Source organism: Equus asinus, chromosome 2, assembly GCF_041296235.1.
Source record: "Equus asinus isolate D_3611 breed Donkey chromosome 2, EquAss-T2T_v2, whole genome shotgun sequence".
In the NCBI taxonomy this organism is placed as follows: domain Eukaryota; kingdom Metazoa; phylum Chordata; class Mammalia; order Perissodactyla; family Equidae; genus Equus; species Equus asinus.
Window position 1 is genome coordinate 182,043,279 of NC_091791.1, and position 27,909 is coordinate 182,071,187.

The window sequence follows — 27,909 nt, forward strand, 5'->3', positions numbered from 1 at the left end:
TCTCTAGCAAGACTGAAAAGGATTTAAAAAGACCCGAGTTACCAATATTAGAAATGAAACAGGAGCTGTCACCACAGATTCTGCAGACATCAAAAGGATAATAAGGAATCCTATGAACAGCTTTACACATGCAAACTGGACAACTTAGATGAAATGGAGCAGTTCCTCAAAGAACACTGACTACCACAACTAACTCAATATGAAATAGATATTTGAATAGCCCTATAACTATTAAAGAAATTGAGCTCTTTTTTTTTTTTTTTTTGGTGAGGAAGATTGGCCTTAGCTAATATCTGTTGCCAATCTTCCTCTTTTTGCTTGACGAAGGTTGTTGCTGAGCTAACATCTGTTCCAATCTTCCTCTATTTTGTATGTGGCATGCTGCCACAGCATGGCTTGATGAATGGTGTGTAGGTCCACACCTGGGATCCAAACATGCAAACCCTGGGCTGCCTAAGCGGAGGGCGTGAACTTAACCACTACAGCACCAGGCCAGCCCCAGAAATTGAATTCTTAATTTAAAAACCTCCTCTCAGCCCTCTGGAAGGCAGTTTGGCAGGTTTACTTGCTTTTTATTTATTTTTTAAACTGAACATGTGACTACTACTCATCAATAAAAAAAAGAATGAACTATTGATACATGCCACTTACAAGGGTGAATCTTCAGAGAATTATGCTGAAAAAAGCCAATTCTAAAAGATTACATACTATATGATTTCATTATACAACGTGCTTAAAATGACAAAATTATAGAAATGGAAAACAGATGAGTAGTTTCTAGGGTTTCAGGATGGGGGTGGGAATGAGTGTAAAAGGACAGTCTGAGGGATCCTTGTGGTGTTGGAATTGTTCTCTTGACTGTATCAATATCAATATTTTGTTTGTGATATTTTACTATAATTTGGCAAAATGTTACCTTTGAGGTAAACTAGTAAAGGATAGATGGGCTCTCTTTGTATTATTTCCTAACACTGCACGTGAATCTACAATTATCTCAAAATAAAAAGTTGAATGAAAAATTGTGGTCATTGGACCAAATAAAAAAAAAAGAGAAAATGAGAAATTAAACTTAGTTAAAAAGAGAATGTTAAATGATAATTTGTATAGCTAAAAGAGAATTCTTAAAGGATGATTTGTACAGCTAAAGATGCTTGTCGTAGTGGAAATCTGAAACCATATCAATGACTTTTTCACACCTGAATACATTAAAATCTATTGGTTTATTTTACACTTTGAATGGATTTTTTACCCATTCATGATTTTGTAACATTATGCCTTGGTTATTTGGAAATATTGTTCATCAAGTTATGTAGATCTTCAAATGTTGACACATTTCAGTATATATATAATATCAAAATATCTTATTTTTAATATTATTAGAATAATGTTTTAGCATTGGGAACCTGACTAGGTGATGATGAGGGCCACAAAATTTCCAAAATTCTAATTTTTGCTAAAAGCTTAAATCTTTTCATTGCCACAAATGCTCTTGAGTGTTTTATTTGAAATGACAAGTTTGCTTCATTCATTTTTCAAGAAAATGCTTGCCATGTACCCAAGTCTGAATAACCACAGTTTGATGTTTGTCCTTTCACATGAAAATGGTGGCTAATTCAGTTCACAACTCAAACAATAGCACCATGTTTTCCCTCAGAACCACCAGCCTACCTCACTGTCGCCACAGTACTTTATGTGTACTCCTCACTTAGTCACATTGAATATTAACAAGATGTGTACTTAAAAGTTGGGATTTAATAAAATTAACAATTTTTATTGCTTCCTGGTGGCCAGTTTTAAAATGCCGTTGCCTTGATTCATGCTGAGGCAAAATCAGTTTTACCTCATATTTTTTTTTTACACTATCAATGCAAATTTGAACACAATGAGAACGGTAAATAACCTCTTAGCATTATTAAAGAAATAGTTTTCAAGGGTAGAAAGGTCTCAGAAAGACCCTTGAAAAGTCTTGAGGCTCTCCAGAGTCTCAGACCACATGTTAAAAACTATTGTTCATCCTTATGTTTCATTTCTATGAAGCTTAACTTACCCCTGAAACTAATTTGTGTGTCTCTCTCCTTTAGTGAACAGAATATTCTGACCTTGGTCTTCAGTCTGAACTTGAGTTATTATATTGGGTTGTAATACACATAGTAACTGCAGGGACTGTGCAGGTGCCATTATACTAAATTAACCAAGTTTGCTTTATAGTGACCAATTCATTTTGCTGTGGAGTCTCTACCCTCCTGTCAGGTTCTAGCAGGCGCCAACCCTGCTGTTTCTAACCATTTTCCTCGGTCTCCTCTTCGAAACTTCTGAGCATTGCTGGGGAAGCAATTTACCATGAGGAGTGTTTATTCACTAGTTTAATTTGATAAATTCTCTCCTAAAGGTGCATCTATGTTTCTCCTTGAGAGAAAAGCACTGTTGTTTAGTGATAGACTTTCCTCTCTTCCCACGTGGAGGCTTGTATCCTGCTTGCTTCCAGGGGAATGATTTTATTCCAGATGCTTAAGCTGCTGGAAGTCTAGCTACTACACGGAAGGAATTATTGTGTTGTGTGTGACATATCATTTGAATACCTGAAATCTTCTTAATTTCCAGGTGATCTTTGGAAGAAGAGTTGTCAGCTGATTTTGGAAGAGTTTATTCATCTTTTAGCAAGGACTTCTTGGCTCTAGGTCCTTACAGCACAAAGGGATGCAGTGTGCCCAGCAAAACAGAGGACGAGTGAGAAGGAAACGTAATTTTGAATTCCTGTGTTGGACAAATTAACCTGGCAACTGCAAAATCTGCCTTTCTCTAAATACCCTGCTGGTAGATGGGAAAAACATGATCAAGTGTATGGAATAGTCGAAGTATATTGGACTAGAAATAAAAGTGGTCAAGACTCAGTGTCACCTTATAATAGTGAACCTTTATTTATTGGTTTGGGTCTTTGTATTTACTGTCAAAAGTCTGTGTAACACCCACACTCCAGGAGGTGTCACTGTTAAGGTTTCATAGTTAATGCTAGAATAATACTTGCAAGCTAATGCTCTAAAATCATTTGAGCTCATTTTTCTGGTGAAAGAAATCTTTTTGGGGGAAAATGCGTAGTCCAATTAAATATTATTAAAAGTCAATGAAAATATTAAAGAAAATATAATTGCTAATAATACCATGGATTCAAACAGTTATTATTTTAAAAATCTTACTACATTGTCTTCAAGATCTTGTCATGAGTGCCTGATTAATCTTTTGCCTCCAACTATTTTTAAAAATTATTTTTCTTTTATTGTTTGCTTTTTTATTGTTACTACTATTTTGTTGAAATAAAGTTCATTTTTTAGAATAGTTTTAAACTTACAGAAAAATTGCAAAGACAGTGTGGAGGTTTTCCATATATCTCACACTCTGTTTCCCCTGTTTCTAATGTAATAGTAGGTTGAATAGTAGCCCCAAAAAGATGTGTTCAAATCCTAGTCCACAGTACCTGAGAATGTGACCTTATTTGGAAGCAGACATTCTGCAGATGTAATTAAGAATCTTGGGGTGGGCCCTAAATCCAATAGGACTGGTGTCCTTTTAAGAGGAGAATGCCACGTGAGCACACAGACTCACAAGGAAGAAGGCCATGTGACAATGGAGACAGAGATGGGAATGATGCAGCTGCAAGCCAAGGAAGGCAAAGGATAGCTGGCAATCACTAGAAGCTAGGCAAAGGCAAGGAAGGATTCTTAGCTAGAGCCTTCAGAGGGAGAATGGACCCCCCTCCAGCTTGATTTTGGACTTCTAGTCTTCAGGACTGTGAAAGAACACATTTCTGTTGTTCCAGGCCACACAGTGGTAATTTGTTATGGCAGCCCTAGGAAGTGAATACATCTTACAGTTGTATGGTACGTTTGTAAAAAGCAATGAACCCATATTTATACATCATTATTAACGAAGGTCCGTACTTTATTCAGATTTCCTTAGTTTTTGTGTAACGTCCATTTTCTGTTCCAGGATCCCATCCTAGATATCACATGGCATTTTGTTGTCTCCTTAGGCTTCTCTTGGCTGTGACAGTCTCTGAGACTTTCCTTGCTTTAGATGGCCTGGACAGTTTTGGGGAATACTGGTCAGCTATTTTGTAGAATGTCCCCCTATTGGGATTTACCTGATGTGGTTTCGGGAGGAAGACTACCGTTTTCATCACATGTATCAAGGGCACATCTTCTCAATATGACTTATCACTGTTGATGTTAATCTTGATCACCTGGCTAAGGCAGTGTTTGCCAGGTTTCTTCTTTGCAAAGTTACTCTTTTTTCCTCCCTTTCCGTACTCCTCTCTTTGGAAGGAAGTCACTAAGTGTGAAGCTTACACTTAGGGAATGTGGAGTTATGCTCCACCTCCTTGAGGCTAGAGTATATACAAAAATTAATTTGAATTCGTCTGTGCAGGAGATTTGTCTATTCTTCCCATTTATTTATTACTTATTTGTATCAATGTGACTCATGGATATTTATGTTATACTTTGAGTTGTAATCCAATAGTATTTTATTATTATTATTATTATTATTTTTCTAAAACTGTTTGACCTTTGGTCATTGAGAGCTCCTTCAGTTGGCTCCTATGTCCCTTTGACATACCCCATCATTGTGGGAGTTTTCCAAAGACTTTCTTAATTTCTGGCACTATAAGATGTTCCAGACTCATCTTGTGTATTTCCTGCCCTAGTCCATAGAATCAGCCATTTCTACAAGAAGCCCTGGTTCCCTTTACTAGAAAATGTAACTAGAAACCAAGATCTGGGCATTTAGGTGTGCTAGTTGCTACTGGGGTCTTCTCAGCTGACACAGCAAGGAAATTTACGTGTGTATATTAACTCCTGCATTTACACATATTTAAAAATATTCTATATGTAACCATCTGGGTCTAAATTAATCTAAGCATGAGTTCCCTTTGATGTCTTCAACTCTAATCCATTACCACGTGCATCATTCTAGCCTCCTCCTTTGCTTATTTTTAAACTCCCGCTCTACCAGTGACAAACCTGGCTCCTACCGTCCTCCATTCATTTACTGAATTGTTCAATTCCAGTATAGAGGTATACATGCATAGAAGTATCAGAATTATTAGCCTATATTCCAGTGGGATACAACTTTCGTAACTAAAGTTCAGTGCTGTGTACAGTTTCTTTTTGTATACTCCATTCATTTCCAAAGTTCCTAAGGTCAACAACTTTTCCCCCACTCCCTTCAGTGAGGTTGTTTCATACAATTATAATACAGTTAGATTGTTTTGTTACATTCTGCATTCCATCCTGGGATTCCTCTTGATCTCCTAAGTGATTTTTAAAAATTTGCATGCATTAAGGTTCACTCTTTGTGCTGTAAAGTTCGATAGGTTTTGACAAATGCTTAATGTCATATAGCCACAATTCCACAATTTAGGGAGAATAGTTTCATCTCCCTAAAAATTCCCTTATGCCTGATTAATTTTCATTTGGAAAAAGTTTAAAGAAACAAATAAATAGAGAAACTAACCAACACTTGAGGAAATGTCAAGAATTTATGTGTTAACGTTTTGTCATACTTGTTTCAGATTTTTTAAAGTAAAAGAAAATTTAAAAGTAATTTAATTACGCCTTCTTGTACTTCTTCCTAATTCCATTTCTCTTCCTCCTTACCCAAGGGCAGTTGCTGTTAAAACCGTGGTCTTTCTAGTCCATGATTTTATGGTTTACTAGATGTATTTGTCACCTTAAACAATAAATACTATAGACACATTTATGTAAATGACACTATTTTGTATGCACCTTTGTAAAACTTGCTCATTTTGCTGTCAGGGCTGTGCTTCTAAGATCCGTCTATGGTATGTAGCTTTCGTGCTTGAATGGCTTTACAGTGTTTCGTTATATGAATATACTACATTTTCTTCATCTGTTTCTCTATCAATGGACGTTTAGATTGGGCTTTGTTTTTTGCTATTTCATGTGCTGTATGAACATCCTTGTACATATCTCTTCATGCATGTGTGTAAGAATTTCTTTAGACCATACAGCAGGAAGTGAAATTGATGGATCATGTGGCAGGCACATTTTCTATTTTACTAAAAATGGCCAAGTTGCCTCCAGTGTGGTTCAACTAATTTCCCCACATCCTTGGCATCACTTGGAATTGCCAACTTTACATTTTTGCTAATCTGATGGGTATGAAATTTGTCTTTCCAAGACTTTCAGAGGCTTTGGAACCAATCATCTCACTTTCTGGGCAGCTAGAAACAATTTTGACAGGAGCTTGGGTTTTTTACCCTAGGGACCACTTGTTAGTTTCTAATAGCGTTTTATGTTGTTTTCAAAGGTGTCTGCTTACCCAGGATTTACGAAATTGTTTTGGAATCTCACTTCACCCAAGTTCTCTGTTCCGGTATCTGTCATGAGGGAAACCCTGTATCCAAAATATGAGGTAACATACTGAGTGACTTTTCTCTGTTGTTGTTGCTAATAACTAAATATTTGATTATGACTTTAAATTTTACTGGACAGTTATGTAAATTGTCAGACAACTATTGCCATCATTAAGAATGAGTGGATGGCACTATAGAAATTATATATATAATAAATAATTATTATATGTGTCTATTATATGTATGTACGTATATACACGTATACTTATATGCCCAATCTTATGTACATGTACTTATATATTGTATATATTTCTAAAAAATGTTGTACTTATCCATGTTACTTTAGCCAGTCAAGAAGAATATTCTGTTTTAGTTTTGAAAGGATATTTTATTTGACTGAGTTTCCAAGATATGAAGCTACTTAGGTTGCTTAGAAGATCTTCACGGTATTTTCATTTGCTTTTAAAAGTGTACTTTTAGTTAATTTAATGTTTAAAAAAGTTTAACACTACCCAATACAATTATTAATCTTTTTTCTTTTTCCCTTAAAAAGGTTTACTTGCTCTCATTTTATGTTATACTGATTATTTTAAAAATGAGAAAGATCAAGAGAAGAAAACCCAAATCATCTATTCTTCTTCTCTTTCAAGACAATTATGGTCCACTTTTTTGTCCATTTTCTTTCATTCTTAAAATTCTTCTTCCTCCTCCTTCTCTTATTTTCTCCCTCCCCCCATTTCTTCTTCCTTGTCATTTTTTTCTTCTTGAAATAATTCTGTGATGAACATCATTGTGCATAAATTTTTAATGATATTTAGGATTATTTTATTTGCACAGAATTTTAGGCAGCTTACTAAAACACATATATCAGAAAAGGATAAAACAAAAAAGTTAAAGAAATCATGGGAAAAACATAACAAGGGAAATAACCTAATAAACTCAGAGATAAGATTAAATCGAAGAAATTCTGTCCATATATATGCTGTTGCTTGAAACGGGGTCATTAATTTACCTTTTGGCTTCCCTGCAACCAAGATAGGGATGGAATCACATTCATATTTGACCTACTGATGCCACATGTTTAGAATGTGAATATTGAAAAATCTTTATATTTCTTGGATTGCTTGATCATGATGTATTGTTCTTCAATAGCATGTTGAATTCTGATAGGCAATATTTTATTTTTATTTTTAATATATACTCATGGTGAACTATGTATGTAGTATTTTTTATCCCTCTGTTGGACTCCGCTCTCAGGGGTATTCTTGCTTCATAAAATTAATTGAGTAGCATTTCATCTTTTTGAATATTCTGGAATTGACATAGCATAGGAATAATCTTGAAAATTTGGAAGAAATCACTGGAAACCTCTGAGCCATTTGGAAAGGTAATTGTTTGACAGTTAAAAATTTTTCCTATCTAATTCTTGGGTTATTCATATTTAGCATTTTTTTCTTGAGTTAATTGGTAACATGTATTCTTAACAGAAAACCATCTATTCAATTGAAATGTCTGTTACACGCAGAGTTTGTATATATTCTCTCTTCAGTTTTAAACTCCATTTCTAATATTAAGTCATTTTCTTTCCCATTTCTAATGATATTTTTGAAATTTTTTTTCCTTCCCTGGAATACATTTTTTAGAAATTGGTTTAATTTTTTTGTCTTTTCTCATTTGTTTTCAATTACAATGCTTTAGTCTCTGCTTGTCAAACTACTATTTTCACACCAGTATAAAACCATCCCTTTAATTACTTTTAGCAAAGTTAGGATCCCTAGCTTTTGAGATTATGGCCAGTCAGCCAGAAAAATGGAAAAATGTCTTTGACCAAAAAACTTTCAGATTAGTTATTAACTCAGTTTTTGCCCCTCTGAGTTTTTGTTGTTTTTGTCTTTGAAAATTTTTGTTTACTGGCTTCCTGCATTCCATAAAAGGTTGACATTTATATTTGGTATTTTTCTAATTTCTTGTGTTGAAAATTTAATTAATTTCTTTATCTTTGTTCTTTTTAAGTAATATAAGTACTTCATGAATTTTCTTCTTTGTAAGCCTTTAATCTTATTTCATACGTTTTTATAGTGTGTTCATTTATTTCTAAATAATTTCTATTGTAGTTTTCGTTATCTTTTTCATATACGCCTTATATGGGAAAGTTTTTTAAAACTTTTTTGACTTGTTGGAATTATTTTGTTTAAATTTTATTCTTAACCTTTATTAACATAAGAAAATACTTCCTTTAGAATACCAGTTTCTTGGAATTTATTGATATTTGTTTTGTGGTGTCCTGGATGTCCCAACAGTCTTTATTAATTCAATGGTATTATATGTAGTGACCATTTTTACATTGTGGCAGCACCAAGGAGAGCATAGGCTTTGCATTATGCACTCTTGGACTTGAATCCCACTTACTTCGCAGATAACCTTGTACTAGGCACTGGCAGTCTCAGTTTTTTTGTGTAGAGTGGGTGTTATGAGAGACGACGTAATGTTTTGCCAGATGAATGGTAGGTGCTCAATTAACAATAGATATAGCTGTTGTATCGTTATATTCCATTCTTCTGTGGCGTATTTCTTTCCTTTGATCTAAAAAACATCGTTTGGGATTTTTCGGTGCAGTTACGTTTTGTCCATTTTTCCTGGTGTTACTGATAGTTCTTTCTTTATGTGAGCAGGAGCTGTTTCATCTTTATTATGAATTCAGTCCTGTTTCGTCTTTGTTATGAATTCTGTCTCTTAGCAATTTTAGATGACCTACTTTGGCCTATTTAATGCTAGAATTCTGCTCTAATATGGCCAACCCTGTGTGCTTTTCTGTTTGTGTTCAGGGATATTTTCATTTTAGTCCTTTCTTTGTTGTGTTTTTTGTTTGTTTGTTTTAGAAAAGCCGTATGAGTAGCATATGGTTAATTTGGTCTTACTCATATTATTTTATTTTGTGGTTTCTATCTTTTAAAAATTTTCTTTCTATTCTGTCTTTTGTTAAACCACCATTATTTTCTTTAGCAATATTATTGTCTGTGCTGTTTTCAGAGTGGCAAGGTCTATTAAAATTGCTTAAGAACTTGCACAAGTAGTGTATGAATGCTTTCTTGTGGAAAAAATTCAAACAACAAAGACATGTATAGCATAAAGAGTGCGCCCCACCTTGAATGCTGCCCTTCCCCTGTTCTCTTCTCCCTGAAGTTGACCATTGTTAAATGCGTTGTGTGTAACCTTTCAGACATTTTCATTTTCATTTATGTAATATAGGTGTACGCAAATTAATGTTTTTACATACGTGGAATCATGTAATCTACGTTGTTCTGCATCTTGATTTTTTCCCCTTAAAATGTACTTGAACATATATCTTTGCATACATATGTGTATTTTTCTATTTGGAATTCCTGGCCAAAGTACATGTGTAATTTAAATCTTGGAAGATTATTGCATATATTTGTTTTTTTTTTTTAGTGTAGTCTAGATTTTTCATTTACTTGAGAAAATAATAATTATCTTTTTAGAAAAAGATACCATGAGCTAAAATGAGAAGGTTGATAACATAAGGTATATAAAAAGATTGCCCTAATGTAAAAGATTGGTGACTATTAATTTGTGTAAGTATAGCACCCATGAAATTGTGATGCTCACATCTCCTTCAAGAGAATATGCTGAGAGGAGCATACTTGACTACTAGCCTCCAACCGCTGTCCTGTAGCTCCACCATGGCATTCACTCCAAGGCCATTCTTCCTCTGGGCTGCTCCCAGCCAGTGCCTGAGCACAGGGGGCTTGCTAGACGTGACCCATTCCTGCTTGATGTGGGTTTGTTTTAACAGGCAGCTTTGGTTAGAGACTTTCCATCTGCCTCACTGACTCTTTCTCAGAACTGCTCTGTAGTCTGAAGCTCTTCCTACCCACTCCTTCCTTTCTCTTCCCCTTTCACAGGTGTCAGACCTGGATCATGGTCTGAAGGCTCCCTCTGCCTACTGCTGCCTCTTTTTTATGCATCTGCTTCTAACTGAACTGACACAGTAGGGGAGTCCATAGTATGAGTGCAATGTTTTCCAAACTACTGTATATGTTTATAAAGTATGGGTATGTATTTTTCTATCTTTGTATATAGGAAAGTGTGAATATGGGGAATTGAGAGTGGGCAGAGCTGTCTGAACAAAAGTCTGAATGCAAGAATAAGAAGGATTGGTTAGAACTGGCGATGATGGAGTAACCCATTAGAAAGGTGTTCCAAATTAAATCAGTACCCAATGAACAGACGAAAAAGGATCCAACAGGATTTTCTGGCACAAAAAGAGGGCTCAGGACACTTCCCGTGCACCAGAACTGGAATCAGACCTTTGTTCAAAGACTCCTGGTTCCTTTGAATGGGAATTGGTATTTAGATACAAAGATCTGTGTATCCCATTTTTTAAAAGCAATTTTAACCTATTTATATATGATTGTTGATATTTTTTGTTTTATCTTGCCATTTAATTTATGTTTTTATAGACTCTGCCTTTTGTTTGTTTTATATTCTCTTTTTATTCCTTTTCTTAAATATATATTTTTTGTTGTTCCTTTTTAAAAATATTCAGTGGTCTGGATAGAAAATATTATGATTTTATTTTTATTTTTTCAACTATCTGGATAAATTGTGTTTTATTATCTCTATTTTGGAAGTTATTATGTTGGTTCTTATTCCTATGTTGGTTTCCCTAGAATATTCACCTTTAACTTCAATCAATATCTTTAATCAATATCCAATGATAATCAATACTTTTATACTCTTCTAGGAAAATGCAATGACTTTAAAATCTTTTAATTCCATTTACCCCTTCTTGATTTAATGTGTTCTTACTTAGATATATTTTTGGATTCTTATATTTTAAAACCCCAGAACATTATTACCATTTTATGAAATATTCCTTATATTGTACCCATGTATTTATCTCTCCCTCTCCTTTTTTATTTTAGCATTTCAGACCTTTTTGTCTGAAATCGTTTTACCCTTTGCCTAAAGTATATCCTTTAGAATTTTCTTTAAGGGAAGCAGGAGGTCTGTAATTTGTGAAAACCCTGGGTTTTCTTTGTTACAAATATCTTTATGTTACCTCATTCTTGAGGAATATTTTACCTGGGTGTAATATATATTGTAAATATTTTCTTTTAGCATACTAATGATGTTCCACTATTTTCTGGTGTCCACTATTGCTGCTGAGAAGTGTGTCTTAAGTGTGAATCCTTTGAAGTTAGTTAATTCTCTGCTTCCCTTCAAGCTGGCTACTTTGAAATTTTTCTCTTTCTTTGCTACAGTTTCACTATGTGTCTATTTGCAGGTTGCTTTTAATTGATCATGCTTTGGAATCACTGGGAGTTTTGCATCTGTGGTTTAATGTCTTTCATCAGCTATAGAAAATTTTTAGTCATTATCTCTTCAAATTTTGCCTCTGTCCATTCTCTCTTTTGTTTTCTGGGACTTTAATCACATGTGTTTCTTTTTTCTCTTGAAACTGGATTCAGGACAATTTCTTTCGATTCTTCTTGTAGTTCAGGTTCAGAAATTCTTTCTTCAGTTGTGTCTAATACACTGTTAAACTTGCTCACTGTATTTTTAAATTTGCTTTTGTATTTTTCTTTTTAGAATTTCTATTTTTTTCTCCCTAATCTATTACATTCTGGTGTTTTATTTCTTTGCGTACCTGTCTGTCTTTAAATGTTTATCATTGTATTTAAAACATTATTAGGAAAACATTATTATTATCAAACATTTGAGACCTAGAATGACAGTTCCTTTCTCCAGAGAAATTTTTTTGTCTGAACCTGGTTTCTTTACCACTCAGAGGCAGCCTTAATCTAAGGCTGAAAGTTTACCCAAAGGTTGATTTACTTCTGTTCACTCTTAATCTGAGGCTGCAGCCCTGAGTGTGTAGCATCCTGTAGACTTGGATACTTGTATTTTGTACATATACAATATTATGTATGTAAATAAATAAATCAGGCTACACAACTCAGGTAGATTCTGGGCTTCAAATTCTATCACCCTTGCTCCAAGAAGTTGCCAATCTGCAGCTCAGTTTTGCAGCTGCTTTGGCAAACATCTTGAGAACAAAAGCATCTTTGAATACTGGGCTTACCTTTCCAGGTTCTTGCCTTTTCTTAGATTTTGGCCCAATATCTCTTCATCGTCTTGTTAGCTCTTTGATGCTTTGAAGATTATGTTTTTCATATCACATGTGGTTTTCTTAGTTGTCCTCAGCAGAATTACTTAGCCTGCCATAATTAGAAGCAGAAGTTTTAATTTAATTGACTTTTAAAGTAGCAAAACTGTTTCCAGTTCCATCTGCATTGCAGCTTTTATTGCACGCATACCAGTTTCAGCAAAATCCCTGGAGAAGAGAAGGAGGATTTTTACTTTAGATATCGTGTAAGCGATACTTGCCCTTTCAAGGCACATTAGTTTGGGCAAGATCTTGGCAGGTTCCAACATATGAATCATGTTCTTTTTTTAAAAAACAACCATTGATTGTTAGTAAGTTCTCCTGTTTTGATATCTGTAAAATACAGTATTAAGGTTTTTATCCTTGTTGTTGTTAAAAGCGTTCTTTTAAATTTTTAACAGCTGCTATTCCATCATATTTGAATGTTTTGTGTAGGCATATGAAAAAATAGTTCCAAAATCTCTTGTGTATCACATAGTTTGTCTGAAGAATAATGGTGAAAGTGACCAAGTGTCTTTCTGCTATGAGCAGTAAATCTCTTACCTTACATTGTGCTGTAGCTACTTTATAAAACTACAACAGAAGAGGAAGAACAAAAATTCAGTGTTGGTGATTCCTAAATTACCCATAGGCTTCTCTGTATCTGTTCCATTCTCAGTGATAATTACATGATACTTTTAGAATCTGATTTCCTATTGAATAAATATTTTTTGAATTTGAACTATTAGTTGCTTGAGACCTGAAAATTTCAGCAAACGAAGCAGTGGTATGACTGAATACATCATGAATCCACCAGGCTGTCAAACTTAGATCTTCTAGTTGTTTCCACATACCCAAATCACTGAATACAAGATAGAGAAGTAGCACATTTAATAATAATCCTAATCATTGCAGCAGTTTACCCTTACAACAATAAATATACACATATAACTTAATTGACTGATACAGTTTGAATTATAAATCACTTAAGGAGATTTACATTCCAATTAACATTTAGAATGCTTACCTATAATTGGTAGTGAATAGTCATGTATTGATAATAAATCCAAACGATATGCCTTATTTGTAATCCTGATGTTTATATGCTAAATAGATTCAATGCTAACCTATGAGATCACAGATCGTTGACTGCTCCTAAGATTCGGGATGCCAGAAATAATGTGGAAGCATCCATTTGGCTAAAGGCCAACTCTGAAGGCAAATTGTGGGTGTTAACCAAATACTAAGGCTGTAGCTGGACTTTGATGCATCTCTGGTTTTCTGCAGTTCTACCTTTCCATACAGTTCTCTTTTGGTAATAATATTGTACTATGAAGCCACAGTGATAATAGAATTTTTAAAGTATTCCACTATACAATTTAAAACTGTTATCTTTTTATCGCAGAGTGTTCAAGCAAGCAGAATTTTAACTGAGAAATTTTCATCTGAAAACAAGGAAAATGTCATTATTTTAGATCAGTATAGCAAAAGTTCCAGGGTATGTATAATTTTTATTCTGAATTATGGGTTGGTTGCTTTATCTGCCTACAGCTCAAATACTGTTTCTAGTAATTCTGGAAATAATTTCTTGGTGCTTCCTCATTCCGGGAAGTACCTCAAGATGCTCCCTGGTGTCTTTGCTGAGGACACATCCTTTTTTTCAAATATTTTGTCTTTATGACGTTCAGAAGATGTTATTTACTAATCAGTAGCAGGATATCTACTGTGAGTTTTCCTGAAATTTCTAAAATTTCTGGTTTTGCACTCATTTATCACTTCTTGCTTAGGTCTTAAATGATCAAAGGAACATGCTAATGAATCTTTTGACCAAATAGGGAAATTGTTTATGGTCATGAAGCATCGTAACACAGAATTCTCTAAATGGTGATTATCTCATGCTCATGACTTTATTATCACTGCAGTGTATCCAAATAAGCTGCTTAAACAATAAACACAATCAGAGAGAAAAGAGATAGTGATTGAGACAAGAAGAAAGGTATGAAATTCATATAAAAGTGCTTTACTAAAGGCCCTGAACTTTATGGGAGACAAACAAGCAACAGTTTATTTTTCTCCCCTTAGTGCCTTCAGCCCTCTACTTCCCTTGATGTCTTGGGATGCTGAGTGCCAGACAGTAGAGTCTCAGTGCTTTGGGACAATTGAATCCCTGTTCTAGTCAGTTAATTAGATTAAATATGTGTCCATGCCCCCTCTCTTGTACCCCATACAGTGAGGTGAAACCTTTTTCTTTTTTGGAGAGGATAATGTTTCTATTTCATCTAGATCACTCTTTTCTATTTTTCTTGTAGCACGTACTAAATGTTTGTCCTTATGTAAGTTTCATCTTTTTATTCCTTACCAGCCTGGGGTCATGTCCTTCTGGTTCACCGTTTTATCCATAGCAGCTAGAGCAGTGAGCATCCTATAAACATAACTGAACCAACGAGTGGCACTTTCTACTTTGGAATGCCATTCGCACTTTCCAGACTATTGTATTAGCACTATTTACACCTACCTGTCAGATAGTCCCTTTTTTTTTTTTAAAGATTGACACCTGAGCTAACAACTGTTGTCAATCTTCGTCTTCTTTTTTTTCTTCTCCCCAAAGCCCCTCAGTACCTAGTTGTATATTCTAGTTGTGAGTGCCTCTGGTTGTGCTATGTGGGATGCCACCTCAGCATGGCCTGACGAGCAGTGCCATGTCCACATCTAGGATCTGAGCAGGGGAAACCCTGGGCCACTGAAGCCGAGCGCACGAACTTAACCACTCAGCCACAGGGCCGGCCCCAGATAGTCCCATTTTTAGTACCTGCTTCTTCCAATCCATCCTCCTTACCACCTCCTGCTGTATTCTTAAAACATGAGAATGATGGCACTCATGGCTCAACAAAATGAACTCCACCTACCAAATAAAGTCAGAGAGCTTAACTAAGCCTCATAACCTGGCCTCAACTATATTTTCTATCTTACCTCCCATTATACCTCTGCTTCCATGCAACCTCCACATACCCTGTTCTTTGCCTGCACCAGAGTACTGGGGGCTAAAATCCCCTGCACTTGGACACTTCCCTGGTCTTGCTTAGGCTCTTCCGTCGGCCTGGGGTGTTCTCAACCCCTTCTCAGCCAGTCCTGATGCTGCCTTGTCAAGCCTGTCTGTCCAGCTTCCTTCCCATTCAGAGCTGCCCTCTCCCTCTCCGTGCTCCCTTTATGCCTGATTCACGTCGCCTTTAGTCGTCATCACAGCTGCTTTGGATTATAGTTATTTCTTTATGTCTGTTTCCACCATTATACTGGTGGAGGACATAGAACATGTCATTTTTTTTTTGTACTTTCTACTCTATCTAGTAGATAGTAGTACCTCCCAACTCTTTTAATTTAATAGCTCTCATAATAAGTGATATGATAATATTGGTGTGGTCCCATTGAAAAAGTTGAGGTGGCTCATGATTAGAGGTGACTATTCAGGGGAGAGGAGCTGCTCCCACTGGTGCAGCCCCAGGGCTAGGAGAGTAATGGCTCAGCATATCTACGGCATGTTCACACACACCACTTGCACCAACCGGAAAGCTTTGGTAAGTGTTTGTTATATCAAGCTGCATTTTTAAAAATAAGAGTTTCAGGGCCGGCCCCGTGGCTGAGTGGTTAAGTTCATGCATCCCGCTTCTGCGGCCCAGGGTTTCACTGGTTCAGATCCTGGATGTGGATACGTCACTGCTCATCAGGCTGTGCTGAGGCAGCGTCCCACATAGCACAACCAGAAGGACTCACAACTAAGATATGCAACTATGTACTGGGAGGCTTTGGGGAGAAAAAAAGAAAGAGAGGAATATTGGCAACAGATGTTAGCTCAGGGCAAATCTTCCCAAAAAAAAGTTAAAAATTTAAGCTTTAGAAGCTATAAGTTTCCAAATTTTGAAAAAAAGGTTTCGATTATTATACACTTTTCTAAATTAATTGATGGATTTTAAGTTCTGTTCCTCTCTGTCAAGTCAGCGAAATGAGTAAGAACCTGTACTTTAATTAGTATTTCTGCATTTCAGTAATTTACCTAAACAGTTATCATTAGCCAACTGTCATGTGATATTTTAGTTTATCAAATAGTATCTATAGTCAATGGATACTTATCATTTGATTATTTCAGTTTTTTTCCCTAACAAAATCTGCATCATTTGAAAATATCCAAAAGTGTTTCGACACACGATCTCCACAATTAAAGGTAGGATAAATTTTCAGTTTTTGTTATTCAAAAGAAATGTTCATATTTCTGGCAACAAGCACCACCTGTGTTTTTTTGTTGGCTTTCCTGAAATCACGCAGTCAGTTGATTCATCCAGAGTTGATTGAAAGTTTGGGTTGGAGTGGGTATTTGGTAGACCCTGTAAAGTTGTGGTTGTGGTGCCAATTTAAGATTTCCAGTTGCTCTTGAAGGTGTCTCCTATTCATCGTTTGACTTTACCTGGTATGTTTTAAAGGAAGTCGCTTATGATATTGACCTGCATTTGCATCGGGCTAGCAGTTCTAAAGCATTTTCATGGACACTATTCCAGTTTGGTCTTGAGCTTCACAATCTTATTATCCTTGTTTTATACATGAAAAAGCAAAGGTCAGAAAGTGATAAATGGCAGAGCTGGAACCTAAACCCGCACCTCCTCCTAGCAAATGCAAGGACTTTCCTCTGCACCAAGAATCCATAGGCCTTCTTGAAGGGCTGGTTCTTATCTTCTAGCTCCCAGGTTTTGTTTTTCCCTCTGAAATATGACAACTTCCTTGATTCTCCATATTACTTGCTTCTAACTTGCTTTTAACTAGCTTAACTTTAGCCTGCTTCCTATTTCATTTCTGACATTCTCCTTTCTTATCGACTTTTTGATTCCTCTGTTTTGTATCCCTGTGCATTGACACTATCCTTAAGATCTTTTTTATTAACATATAATTGACAAATAACATTATATTAGCTTCAGGTGTACAACATAATAATTCGATATTTGTATAGATTGTGAAATGATCACCACAATAATTCTAGTTAACATCCATCACCACAAATAGTTACACATTTTGTGTCTTGTGATGAGAACTTCTAAGATCTATTCTTTTAGCAACTTTCAAATATACAATAAACTATTTTAGTTATAGTCATCATGCTGCACATTGCATCCCCAGGACTTATTTATTTTATAACTGGAAGTTTGTGTCTTTTGACCACATCACCAATTTCACCCATCCCCCACCCCCCACCTCTAGCAACCACAAATCTGTTTGTCTTTCTCTGTCTGAATTATTTATTTCACTTAGAATAATGTTCTCAAAGCCCATCCATGTTGTCACAAATGGCAGGATTTCCTTCTTTTTCATGACTGAATAATATTCCATTGTTATATATGTGTGTGTGTGTGTGTGTATAACATTGTGTATGTATGTATATATACAACACACATATATAGCATATATATAACATTGTGTACACATAACATATATAACATTGTGTATATATATAACTTATATATGTAACATTGTGTGTGTGTATGTAACATTGTGTGACATATATATATGTCAATATATATCACATTTTCTTTATCCATTCATCCATTGATGGGCACTTAGGTGGTTTCCATATCTTGGCTATTGTGAATAATGCTGCAATGAACATAGGGGTGCAGATATCTCTTTGAGATCCTTATTTCATTTCCTCTGTATATATACTCAGATGTAAGATTGATTGATCATATGGTAGTTCTATTTTTCATTTTTTACTTTTTTGAGGATCCTCCATACTGTTTTCCATAATGGCTGCACCAATTTACATACCCATCAACAATGCACAAGGGTTCCCTTTTCTCCACAGCGTTGCCAACATGTGATGTCTCTTGTCTTTTTGGTGATAGCCATTCTAACAGATGTGAGGTGATACCTCATTGTGGTTTTGATTTGCATTTTCCTGGTGATTAGTGATGTTGAATATTTTTCATGAATCTGTTGGCCATTTGTATTTCTTCTTTGGAAAAATCTCTATTCAGGTCCTCTGCCCATTTTTAAATCATATTGTTTGTTTGTTTTTTTGCTATTGAGTTGTAAGAGTTCCTTATATATTTTGAATACTAACCCTTTATCAAATAGATGGTTTGCAAATGTTTTCTGCCATTCCATAGGTTGCCTTTTTGTTTCACTGACTGTTTATTTTGCTGTGCAGAGCTTTTTAGTTTGATGTAGTCCCACTTGTCTGTTTTTGCTTTTGTTGCTTGCACTGTTTGTGTCATATCCAGAAGTTCATCACCAAAACAAATATCAAGGAGGTTTTCTCTATGTTTTCTTCTAGTAGTTTTACAGTTTCAGGCCTTTCATTTAATCCATTTCAAGTTAGTTTTGTGAGTAGTGTAAGATAGGGGCTCAATTTCCTTCTTTTGCATGTGAATATTCAGTTTTCCCAGCACAATTTATTGAAGAAACTATCCTTTCTGCATTGAATATTCTTGGCTCTCTTGTCGAATATTAGTTGACCATGTATGCATGGGATAATTTCTGTGCTCTTGATTCTGTTTTGTTGGTCTATGTGTCTGTTTTTATGCCAGTACCATGCTGTTTTGATTATTATAGCTTCAAAATAAAGCTTGAAATCAGGAATTGTGATGCCTCCACCTTTGTTTTTCTTTCTCAGGATTGCTTTGACTATTTGGGGTCTTTCATGGTTCCCTACAAATTTTAGGATTGTTTTTTCTGTTTCTGTGAAAAATACCATTGGAATTTTGATAGGGATTGTATCAAATCTATAGATGTCTTTGGGTAGAATGCACATTTTAAAATATTAATTCTTCTAACTCATGACTATGAGATATCTTTCCATTTATTTATGTCTTCAATTTCTTTCATCAATGTAATTTTCAGTGTACAAATACTTCACCTTCTTGATTAAGTTTATTCCTAAGTATTTTACTTTTTTTGATGCTATTGTAAATGGGATTACTTTTTATTTATTTTTCAGATACTTCATTGTTAGCGTAAAGAAACAACTGATTTTTGTATGTTGATTTATATATCATAAAATTTTACTGAATTCATTGATTAGCTCTAACAGTTTTTTGGTGTAATCTTTAGAGTTTTCTCTTTATAAGATCATATCTTCTGTAAACAGAGACAGTTTTACTTCTTCCTTTCTGATTTGAATGCTGTTCTTCCTTTTTGTTTTCTAATTGCTTTGGCTAGGACTTCCAGCATTATGTTGAATAAAAGTGGAAGAGTAAACACTCTTGTCTTATTCTTGATCTTAGGAGGATAGCTTTCAACCTTTCAATGTAATTGTTAACATGACCTTTATTATGTTGAGGTACATTCCTTCTATACCAAATCTATTGAGTTTTTATCATGAAAGGATATTGAATTTTGTCAGATGCTTTTTCTGCATCTATTGAGGTAATCAGATCATCTTTATCTTTCATTCTATTAATGTGATATATCAGATTTATTGCTTTGTGTATGTTGAACCATCCTTGCATCCAAGGGCTAAACCCCCACGATCATGTTGGATGCTCCTTTTAATGTGCTGTTGAATTCAGTTTGCTAGTATTGTCTTGAGAATTTTTGCATCTATATTCATCAGGGATATTGGCCTGTAGTTTTCTTTTCTTCTTTCTTTTCTTCTAGTAACTGTAAAAAAGAAGGAAGTCTTGCCTTTTGTGACAAGATGGATGGAACTTGCAGCATTATGCTAAGTGACAGAGAAAGATAAACACTGTCTGTTCTCACTTATATGAGGAATCTAGAGAAGCTGAACTTATAGAAACATAGAGTATAGAATAGTGGTTGCTAGGGCTGGTGGGGGAGGGGAGGAATGTGGAGATGTTAGTCAAAGGGTACAAACTTCCTGTTATGAGGTAAATTATGGGGATCTAATGTACAGCATGGTGACTATAATTGACAATACTGTAAAATATACTTGAAAGTTGTTAAGAGAGTAGATCATAAATGTCATCACCACACAGGAACAATGGTAATTATGTGAGAGGATGGAGGTGTTAACTAACCTTACTGTGGTAGTCATTTCACAATACATACGTGTGTCATATCATCACATTGTACATCTCAAACTGACGTATGTTATGTGTCAATAATATCTCAATAAAGCTGGGAAAAAACCCAAACTCATTCTGGCAGCCCTGCTTTAGAGTTGTAGATTTTGTCAACGATTCCTTCCCAAGTATTCCACAGAGCTGCATATAGCCTCTCTGCGTAATCCATATCTAGTCAGCAAGTGGGGAATGAGTGTCTTATGTTCTACTTTCTTTCAGGCACATGTTTTTTTGACATATAATATGTGTTTATATCTCTTGACATACACACATACATATAGTATGTAGTCTATGTATCTCTCTATTCTCTATTCTAATTACATATTGAGTTACATATAGTTTCTTGAGATAGAGGAAAGGACCGTAAGTCACGAAGGGTCAATATGTCTATTGTACTTTAGTAAATCTTAAAGTATATAACTAGCTTGTATGAAGTTGTTATGTTTGGAATTTGGACCTGAAGTCGCTATAAAGAAAAACATCTCTATAACAGATTATTTATTAGCAAAATTCAATGCTGTTAATTTATTGATAATGGCTCTGTAGTCAGGATATGCTGTATCAAAAGATTGGAACTAGTCTCTCTTTTATTAGTAATGAGTGTTGTTAGAGTTTCAAGTGCTAATGCATAATTATTGCAAACTATTAACAGTTACTAATGTATCATACTATTAATATCATTATTAAAATTAAGTTGATTCTCTAATGACTAGATAAAATAAATATTAGGCTGGAATTCTGTTACTTAAACTTGTAAATATTGATTTGAAAATTATTGTAAAGAATCTTTGAATACTATAATATATAAATTCAATGTTGTTAAAGAGCTTTTGAAAGTAGACTCACAAATTGATTTTATAGGATAAGGCATTTTGATAATTTTTGCCCATTCTATCCATTTTTTTTTTGCATTGAGTAAAAGCAGAGCCTGTACTTTATTTGGATATGTAAGAAGCATTCTCTTTTAATTAAGAATATATAAAATCACAATTAATGCATGTCTACTTTATACTATTATTTTTATGTAGCTAACAAAATGTCATATGACCAATCAAATTATTGTACTTTGCTTTAACTAACCCAGTATTGTTTATAAGCTGACTTTTGAAAAATTTCAGGGATACGTGATTTTAAATTTTTCAATAGTGACTAAACTACGTTAATAGTAATCAAAACTAGATTATTTTAAATGTAGCAACTGAATTGATTTTGTGTTTTTTCTGCCTCTTTGTATCCTCGTTAATAAGAGAGTAAAGTCAGCAGTTGAACTGAGGAAGGAGGAGACCATAGCCCCGTTAGAGATTAAGGATGACATGCAGAGCAATATAAAGCAGGTGATGTTTCAGAAAGCAAGGGAGCTGGAGCGTCAGATGACTGTGCACAGTGAGACTGAGGAACGCACCTCTGTGAAAGAAAATATAGATACCATCTTAGACAACCTGCAGACCAAGCGCAGTGTGAAAGAGCTCTCTCACTCTCTCATTGAAGCATCTAGGAAAGCTGGCATTACTTACATTGTTTATCCCAAGAAAAAGAAGTTGAAACAGAAGAAAGGATTGAAACTCAGTAAACTTACGATGGTGTATGATGAGTTGTCCAAGCCTCCAAAAACTATTACAAGGTCTCGTTTCATCAGTAATTGTTTTAGTTTAAGAAATACGTCATGGTTTTCACCTTAACTTTATAATTTCACCCATTTGAGTTATTATTTTATTCTGCACTGAAAATATGCCGAATTCTTAAAGGACAACTCCTTATATCTCGATATATAGATATTTAATAATATAAATATGTGAATGATTCAAACTATAATTTAGAAGTGGGGCTGATTTAAGGACATGAAGTGAGACTAAGTTAATTTGATGGCTAAATGAAATCTTTCAATGGGAAGAAATAAAATCTACCTGGAGCTGGCCTGGGGCACAGCAGTTAAGTTCACATGCTCCGCTTTGGCAGTCTGGAGTTTGTGGGTTCAGATCCGGGGTGCGGATCTACACACCACTCATCAATCCATGCTGTGGTGGCATCCCACATACAAAGTAGAGGAAGATTGGTACAGATGTCAGCTGAGCGACAATCTTCCTCAAGCAAAAAGAGGATGATTGGCAACAGATTTTTTAGCTCAGGGCCAATCTTCCTCACCATAGAAAAGAAAAGAAAAGAAAAGAAAAAAGAAAAAAACTACCAAGTTATTTTTCTGAAGGGATTTGGCACCAAAGAGCAAACTGCTGCTCCAAACAAATACCACCCATTCAAAAGTTGAAATGAATTGTTGGAATGTAACTGTTTTCATATTTTAAACTATTGAATTGAGTAATAAATCTAGATAGACAAACTGTTTTTTGTATGTTATGAGCCCTTACTGAGGGTTCAACATACAGAAATAGTTTTTCTCCTTACTTGGAGGTAATCGTTTCTAGCATGTTTAAAAATGTGGAGTACCTAAAATAACAATAACTGAAATTCCAGAAAGGTTCATATTTAAGTGTTCAGAACATAAATTTCTTATAACCCAAGTGTGGTGCAAAACAGTTTCCAAAAAGCTCTGGGCTTTATTTCTTTTTAGATATCCTCAGATGACAAAACATTTTATTAAACTCAAGCCCTTTTGAAAAGTAAAGACTTTGCTGGTGATGAGAATCATAAATGTGTTGTTCTCTTTATTGTTATAAAGATTTACTGATTCTGAAAAAGGGTTAATTGTATTTTGGTGGGGTGACACTGTCCCTTGAAAGACTGGGGAATAACTCTATGTAAGTGTGAGTGACAGAGTAGAACAGAGACCAGCCCTAGTGGGGATGCCATGCAAGTCCTGAATTCTCTGCGCTCTACTTGTGCTTGTTTCCCCTGCAACAAATGTAATATCTAAAACCTTTTTTGTTAGCTTGTCTTTAGAAGACTTGGGGTAGGTTTTTCTAAGTTGACAAATGTTTCAGATCAGAACTAGAAGGTTGCTTATACAGTTTCGATACATTTTCTGACTTCAAAGTACTATGCATCTTCACCATCCCAGAGCACCATTTTTGGCCATGACTAAAGTGGCTTCTATCTCTAGAAAGGATGTAAGCAAATGAAACAGTACTTTGGTGGGGTCTTTTACTGCTTTCTCACCCTTTATCATTTTGATCATGCAGTTTCACCATTTAAAGAGGCTTTTGCCTTTTGATAACTGAATTTGAAATTTGTATATACTGCCAACAGGTGGAACAGGGGCCTAGGATGAGACTTCTGGTGGAGAAAGTAAAACAAACTGTGGGAGTATTTATCTAAGATAACACGTTAGTACGGCATTCCTAACTCCTTTTTTTCAAAAATCTGAACTTAAATTAATTTACCACGAAAATGTAGCTATGAAATAATTGCTATTTTAAAACAAGTTTATGGAGCAACTTTAAAAATGGTTTTATTCCTACAGTGTGAGATCTTTTTTCACGAATCTTAACTTGGTTCACACAGAAATATCCTTTTTACCATTATCTATCCCACCTTTAAGCTTGTTTAATCACACTCATTCTGGCTGGCTCCCTTTCCTGGTTAGGAGCAGACGGTGTACATACTCATATATCAAGTCAAATCTTGACTGTGGAAAGTAAGTCCCGGTGCAGGCCCTTTGGGCTGGTTCAAGACTCAGACCCATACACTTCCCTTCAGTCCCTTTACAATAGGTTACCCCTCCTGCCTCTCCCCTCAGCTAGGTCATAGCAGGATGCCATGTGTCTGCAACAACTTTGCAGCTTCACCGTTTCTCTGGAAGTTTCCCTTGGCTTTGGTCTCTGAGCCCAATACTGATGGACCAGCCAGTGAGGGACTGTTGGAGACCTTCCTCAGCAGCTCAGTGACGCAGCAGGAAGCCGTGCTTATTGGTGGCTCCTGGCCCGCCTTGGCTCCCTTATACCCACTGCCTTCTCTCTTACCTGGACTTCTGTGAATTGCTGGACTCTTGGATCTCTGCAAGCATCCTGCCTTCCAGGACTGAGTAGCATGCCTGCTCTGAGATCCAGGCTAGCCCTTTTGCGAATGGCTGTCCATCCCTGTGAATGCGTCTCCTTGGGCCCTTTTCTAGAATAACTGACCTTAGTCCTAACTTCCACTATCAAAACTTCCAAATTCAACCAACTCCTGAAAACAAATCTATGGTCTCAGTCCTGGTTTTCTTGGCCCGTTTTTCTGCCACTACATTTCCAAGAGAGGCAGAATTTATTTTCTCCCAAGCAGGAGGTTACATCCTTTCTTTAGTGCCACTCATCTGTAATTTCCCTGATGGTCTTTCTGGTGTACTGTCTTGATGGGTGGTGGTATCGAATGGAATGGAGGCAGTGCCAGAGATTTCCACTTGACCCTTACTGCCATTCTCTCCTTCACCATATAATTTATGTTGTTAAGTGGATTCATTCCCATCACACAGTCTTGGACTAGGGAAATTATTGTGGGATAAGTCCATGTCTCACTAGATCCACTCTTAGATGGTTTCAGGTCAGAATTATTTATTTCACTTGACCTTCATAATTCCCTGATTTGATTGATGGACTTCAGTGGCATCCACAGTGGCTATCTGTGGATCAGCATAAGTTTAGAGTCAGTATCTAGTACCCCCCAGAAGATTTGGGCATTTCCTCCTTCCCAGACCTTTGGAAGGTTTTGGGAAAAATTCACTGAATACGCCACGCCATGTTGCAGGATCTTTTCTCAGTGGGACCAGGCCTGGCCTTCCTGTCAAGTGAGAGATTTGGGGCTGTGAACTGGCTTAGGTCTGAGAGCTGAGTAGGAGGTTGTGAACCCCCACTATAGCTGGTTAGGCTTACGCCCAGACCTAGAAGTTTTTCACCTATGTAAGTCAAAGAACACCTTAGCAGGCTGCCCATCTAGCTCATGTCCAAGGACCTGTAGTCATTTAGTTATTGCCACAGATCCCTGTGGGTTAAAATTCTCTGATTAGCATTCTGTCCCTGTGGTTTAGTGTGGTAATTGTGTCTACCATATCCAGCTGATACACCAGAAATCTGTGTTTAACAAGTCTTCCAGGTGACTCTGATGCTTGCTAAAGTTTGAGAATCACTCAGAGTATGCCAGGGAAGTTCTAGCCAAGGCTGCGCTGGCAAGGGCTGGCAGCCACCGATCCAAGGCCAGCTTCACGGAGGAGGTATGTGGGAGAGTGAGGGACTCTAGTGGATGTAGCTCCATGAGAGGGTTCAGGAAGTCACAGCTGAGTGATTTGGGGAAGTGCTTCAATCAGATCTGATGCAGCGTATGCGGCAATGTCACAGTGTCGTCATTGAAGGATATTTATGCAGGAGAGAGTTGAGTTTCTCAGACTCGGGAAGCTCACAGTATCTCAGCCAGTCTCCTCTGTCAAGGGAAGATGAGTGGAATTTGGAGATTCAAAATTCTCAGCCTCGTTCGTCCCTGCTCAAATGTTGGCTTCCCCTATTTCAGTTTCCTCTTCCTTTCCTAGTAGCTTCATTACCTGGGTGCTCAAAATTTGGGAGATTTGGGAATTTAGTAGGTACTGGACCTTCTCTTTTGGTCTGAAAGAAGTCAAATGAGTCCACAATTTTTATAATCATTAATGTTGTCCTAGTGACTAAGTGGTAGCTGCTTGATCTCCCGCTGCCTTGCCCTCCACCTGAACATCACCTGCTAACACTGGTGATAATTTGAGAAGTTTTGATACCACAACATACCATGGATTACTTGTGTCCTGTTTCATCCCAGCAAGAAGTTTATCCCAGGCTCCTTTTGTGTGTGTATTTCTTGGGTCCACCTCTGGTACCAACTACTTGATCAGTCAGGGTCTGGTTAGTAAGCAGATAGTACTCTCAATTTAGGATAATTCTAAGAAAGCATAATAAAGGGGCAATTTATGAAGATGGCAGGGCACAGGAAAACCACAAATGATAATGTAGTATCCTGGGGCTAGAAACAATAGAGCCATTTTCTACCCCTAAGTCTGAGAGGACAAAAAGAGGGAGTGATTACTCGACTCCGCAAGAAAAGAGTTGTGTAGAAAGGGTTTCCTTGCAAGAAGCAGTGATCTTTGGTCACTTGGTCTTTGGTCAAAGATCATAGCCAGTTTGAAGCAACCCGTCAGCAAGGAGCCAGAGGAATAAATACCTTGACATCACTCTCCTCCTTCCCTCTTCAGGGTTCCTGATTGGACATACTTAGAAGACAGAGAGCGAGCAATCCTGTGGACATAGTCTGTACAGATTAGTGCCCCAGGGCAGAGAGCGAGGCAGAGAAGGGTAGAGATGAATGTGGAAGTGGAAACAAAATGTATCTGGCATAAAAACCTTTTCTAAAGTGATGTTTAATCAGAAATATGTATTGAGAAGGAGCCATGAGAAGGAGCCAGCCAGTCACAAGAGCTGGAAGGTGCAATAGCCTTGAGGCTTACTCTTGGATGATATGGCTGGAAAACTAGGAGAGGAGAGTAGTGTTACCAGAGATATATGCTGTGGCCACATCATGTAGAGTCTTTTAGACCATGGAGAAAAGCTTGATTTGCATTTTTAGAGGGAGTGACATGATCTGATTTACAGTTGCTAAAAGCAAAAACATGCCGGCTGCCGTGTCGAGGATGGATGAGACGACGAACAGGAGCAGAAGCGGGGAATTAAGAAGTTATTGTACTCTAGGCAGAAGAGAGATGGCAGCTTGCACTAGAATGTGGGGAGGAGTGGAGAGTGTCATAAAGTTAGGGAAGAGAAGGATGCTGACTTTTCTCACTTTTATTCTCTGACTGTTTAGCACTAGGTCTTTCTTATAATACACACTCAGTAAATATTATTGAAACGATGGGGTTTACATTTGTTTTCTTCCAAAAGAATGTGTTTATTCTATCTCCTGTGTCTAGTACAGTACCGGTCATATGGTAAATGTTACTGAATGAAATCTGTGTGGGAAATGGAGAATTTGAGGAGGATAATCCTAGAAATGTAGCATTTGAAAGCATATTACGTGTAGTCTAATTTGATAGCCTGCTAAAGAAGGGTGAAGGCTGGGATGTTCTCTTGGTAGGCTGCTGTGGAGTTCAATCTTTCCTTCTTGCTTCCTCAACTTCATGTCCTATCCAACCTCTTGGATGGTGTTTCCTTTCTCATATTGAGTTTTATCTCCTGCATTCTCCATTGTAATTCCTCTGGTTGGGGGTGCGGGTGTAAATTAACCTCGAAAGGAGTTCTGATCCCTTGTTTCGGTACTCTAGGGAGAATTCATCCTTAGTAACAGTCTTTGCTTCCGTAGACTCTACGGAGATTCTTCATATGGTGTTACAATTTTAATAAATGAACAGGAGTACTTGGGTTGCATAA

The 27,909-nt window shown here is 36.3% G+C and overlaps 1 protein-coding gene across 1 annotated transcript in view; it reads left to right on the forward strand.

Annotated features, from left to right (window-relative positions):
- The window catches only part of TTC6 (tetratricopeptide repeat domain 6), a 183,417-nt gene that overhangs the window by 82,838 nt on the left and 72,670 nt on the right, over positions 1 to 27,909 (forward strand). The window contains exons 9-12 of the mRNA XM_070520038.1: positions 6,325 to 6,429; positions 13,945 to 14,037; positions 16,681 to 16,755; positions 21,847 to 22,220. Coding sequence (XP_070376139.1) covers positions 6,325 to 6,429; positions 13,945 to 14,037; positions 16,681 to 16,755; positions 21,847 to 22,220 — 647 coding nt within the window. The remainder of the gene's footprint in view (positions 1 to 6,324; positions 6,430 to 13,944; positions 14,038 to 16,680; positions 16,756 to 21,846; positions 22,221 to 27,909) is intronic.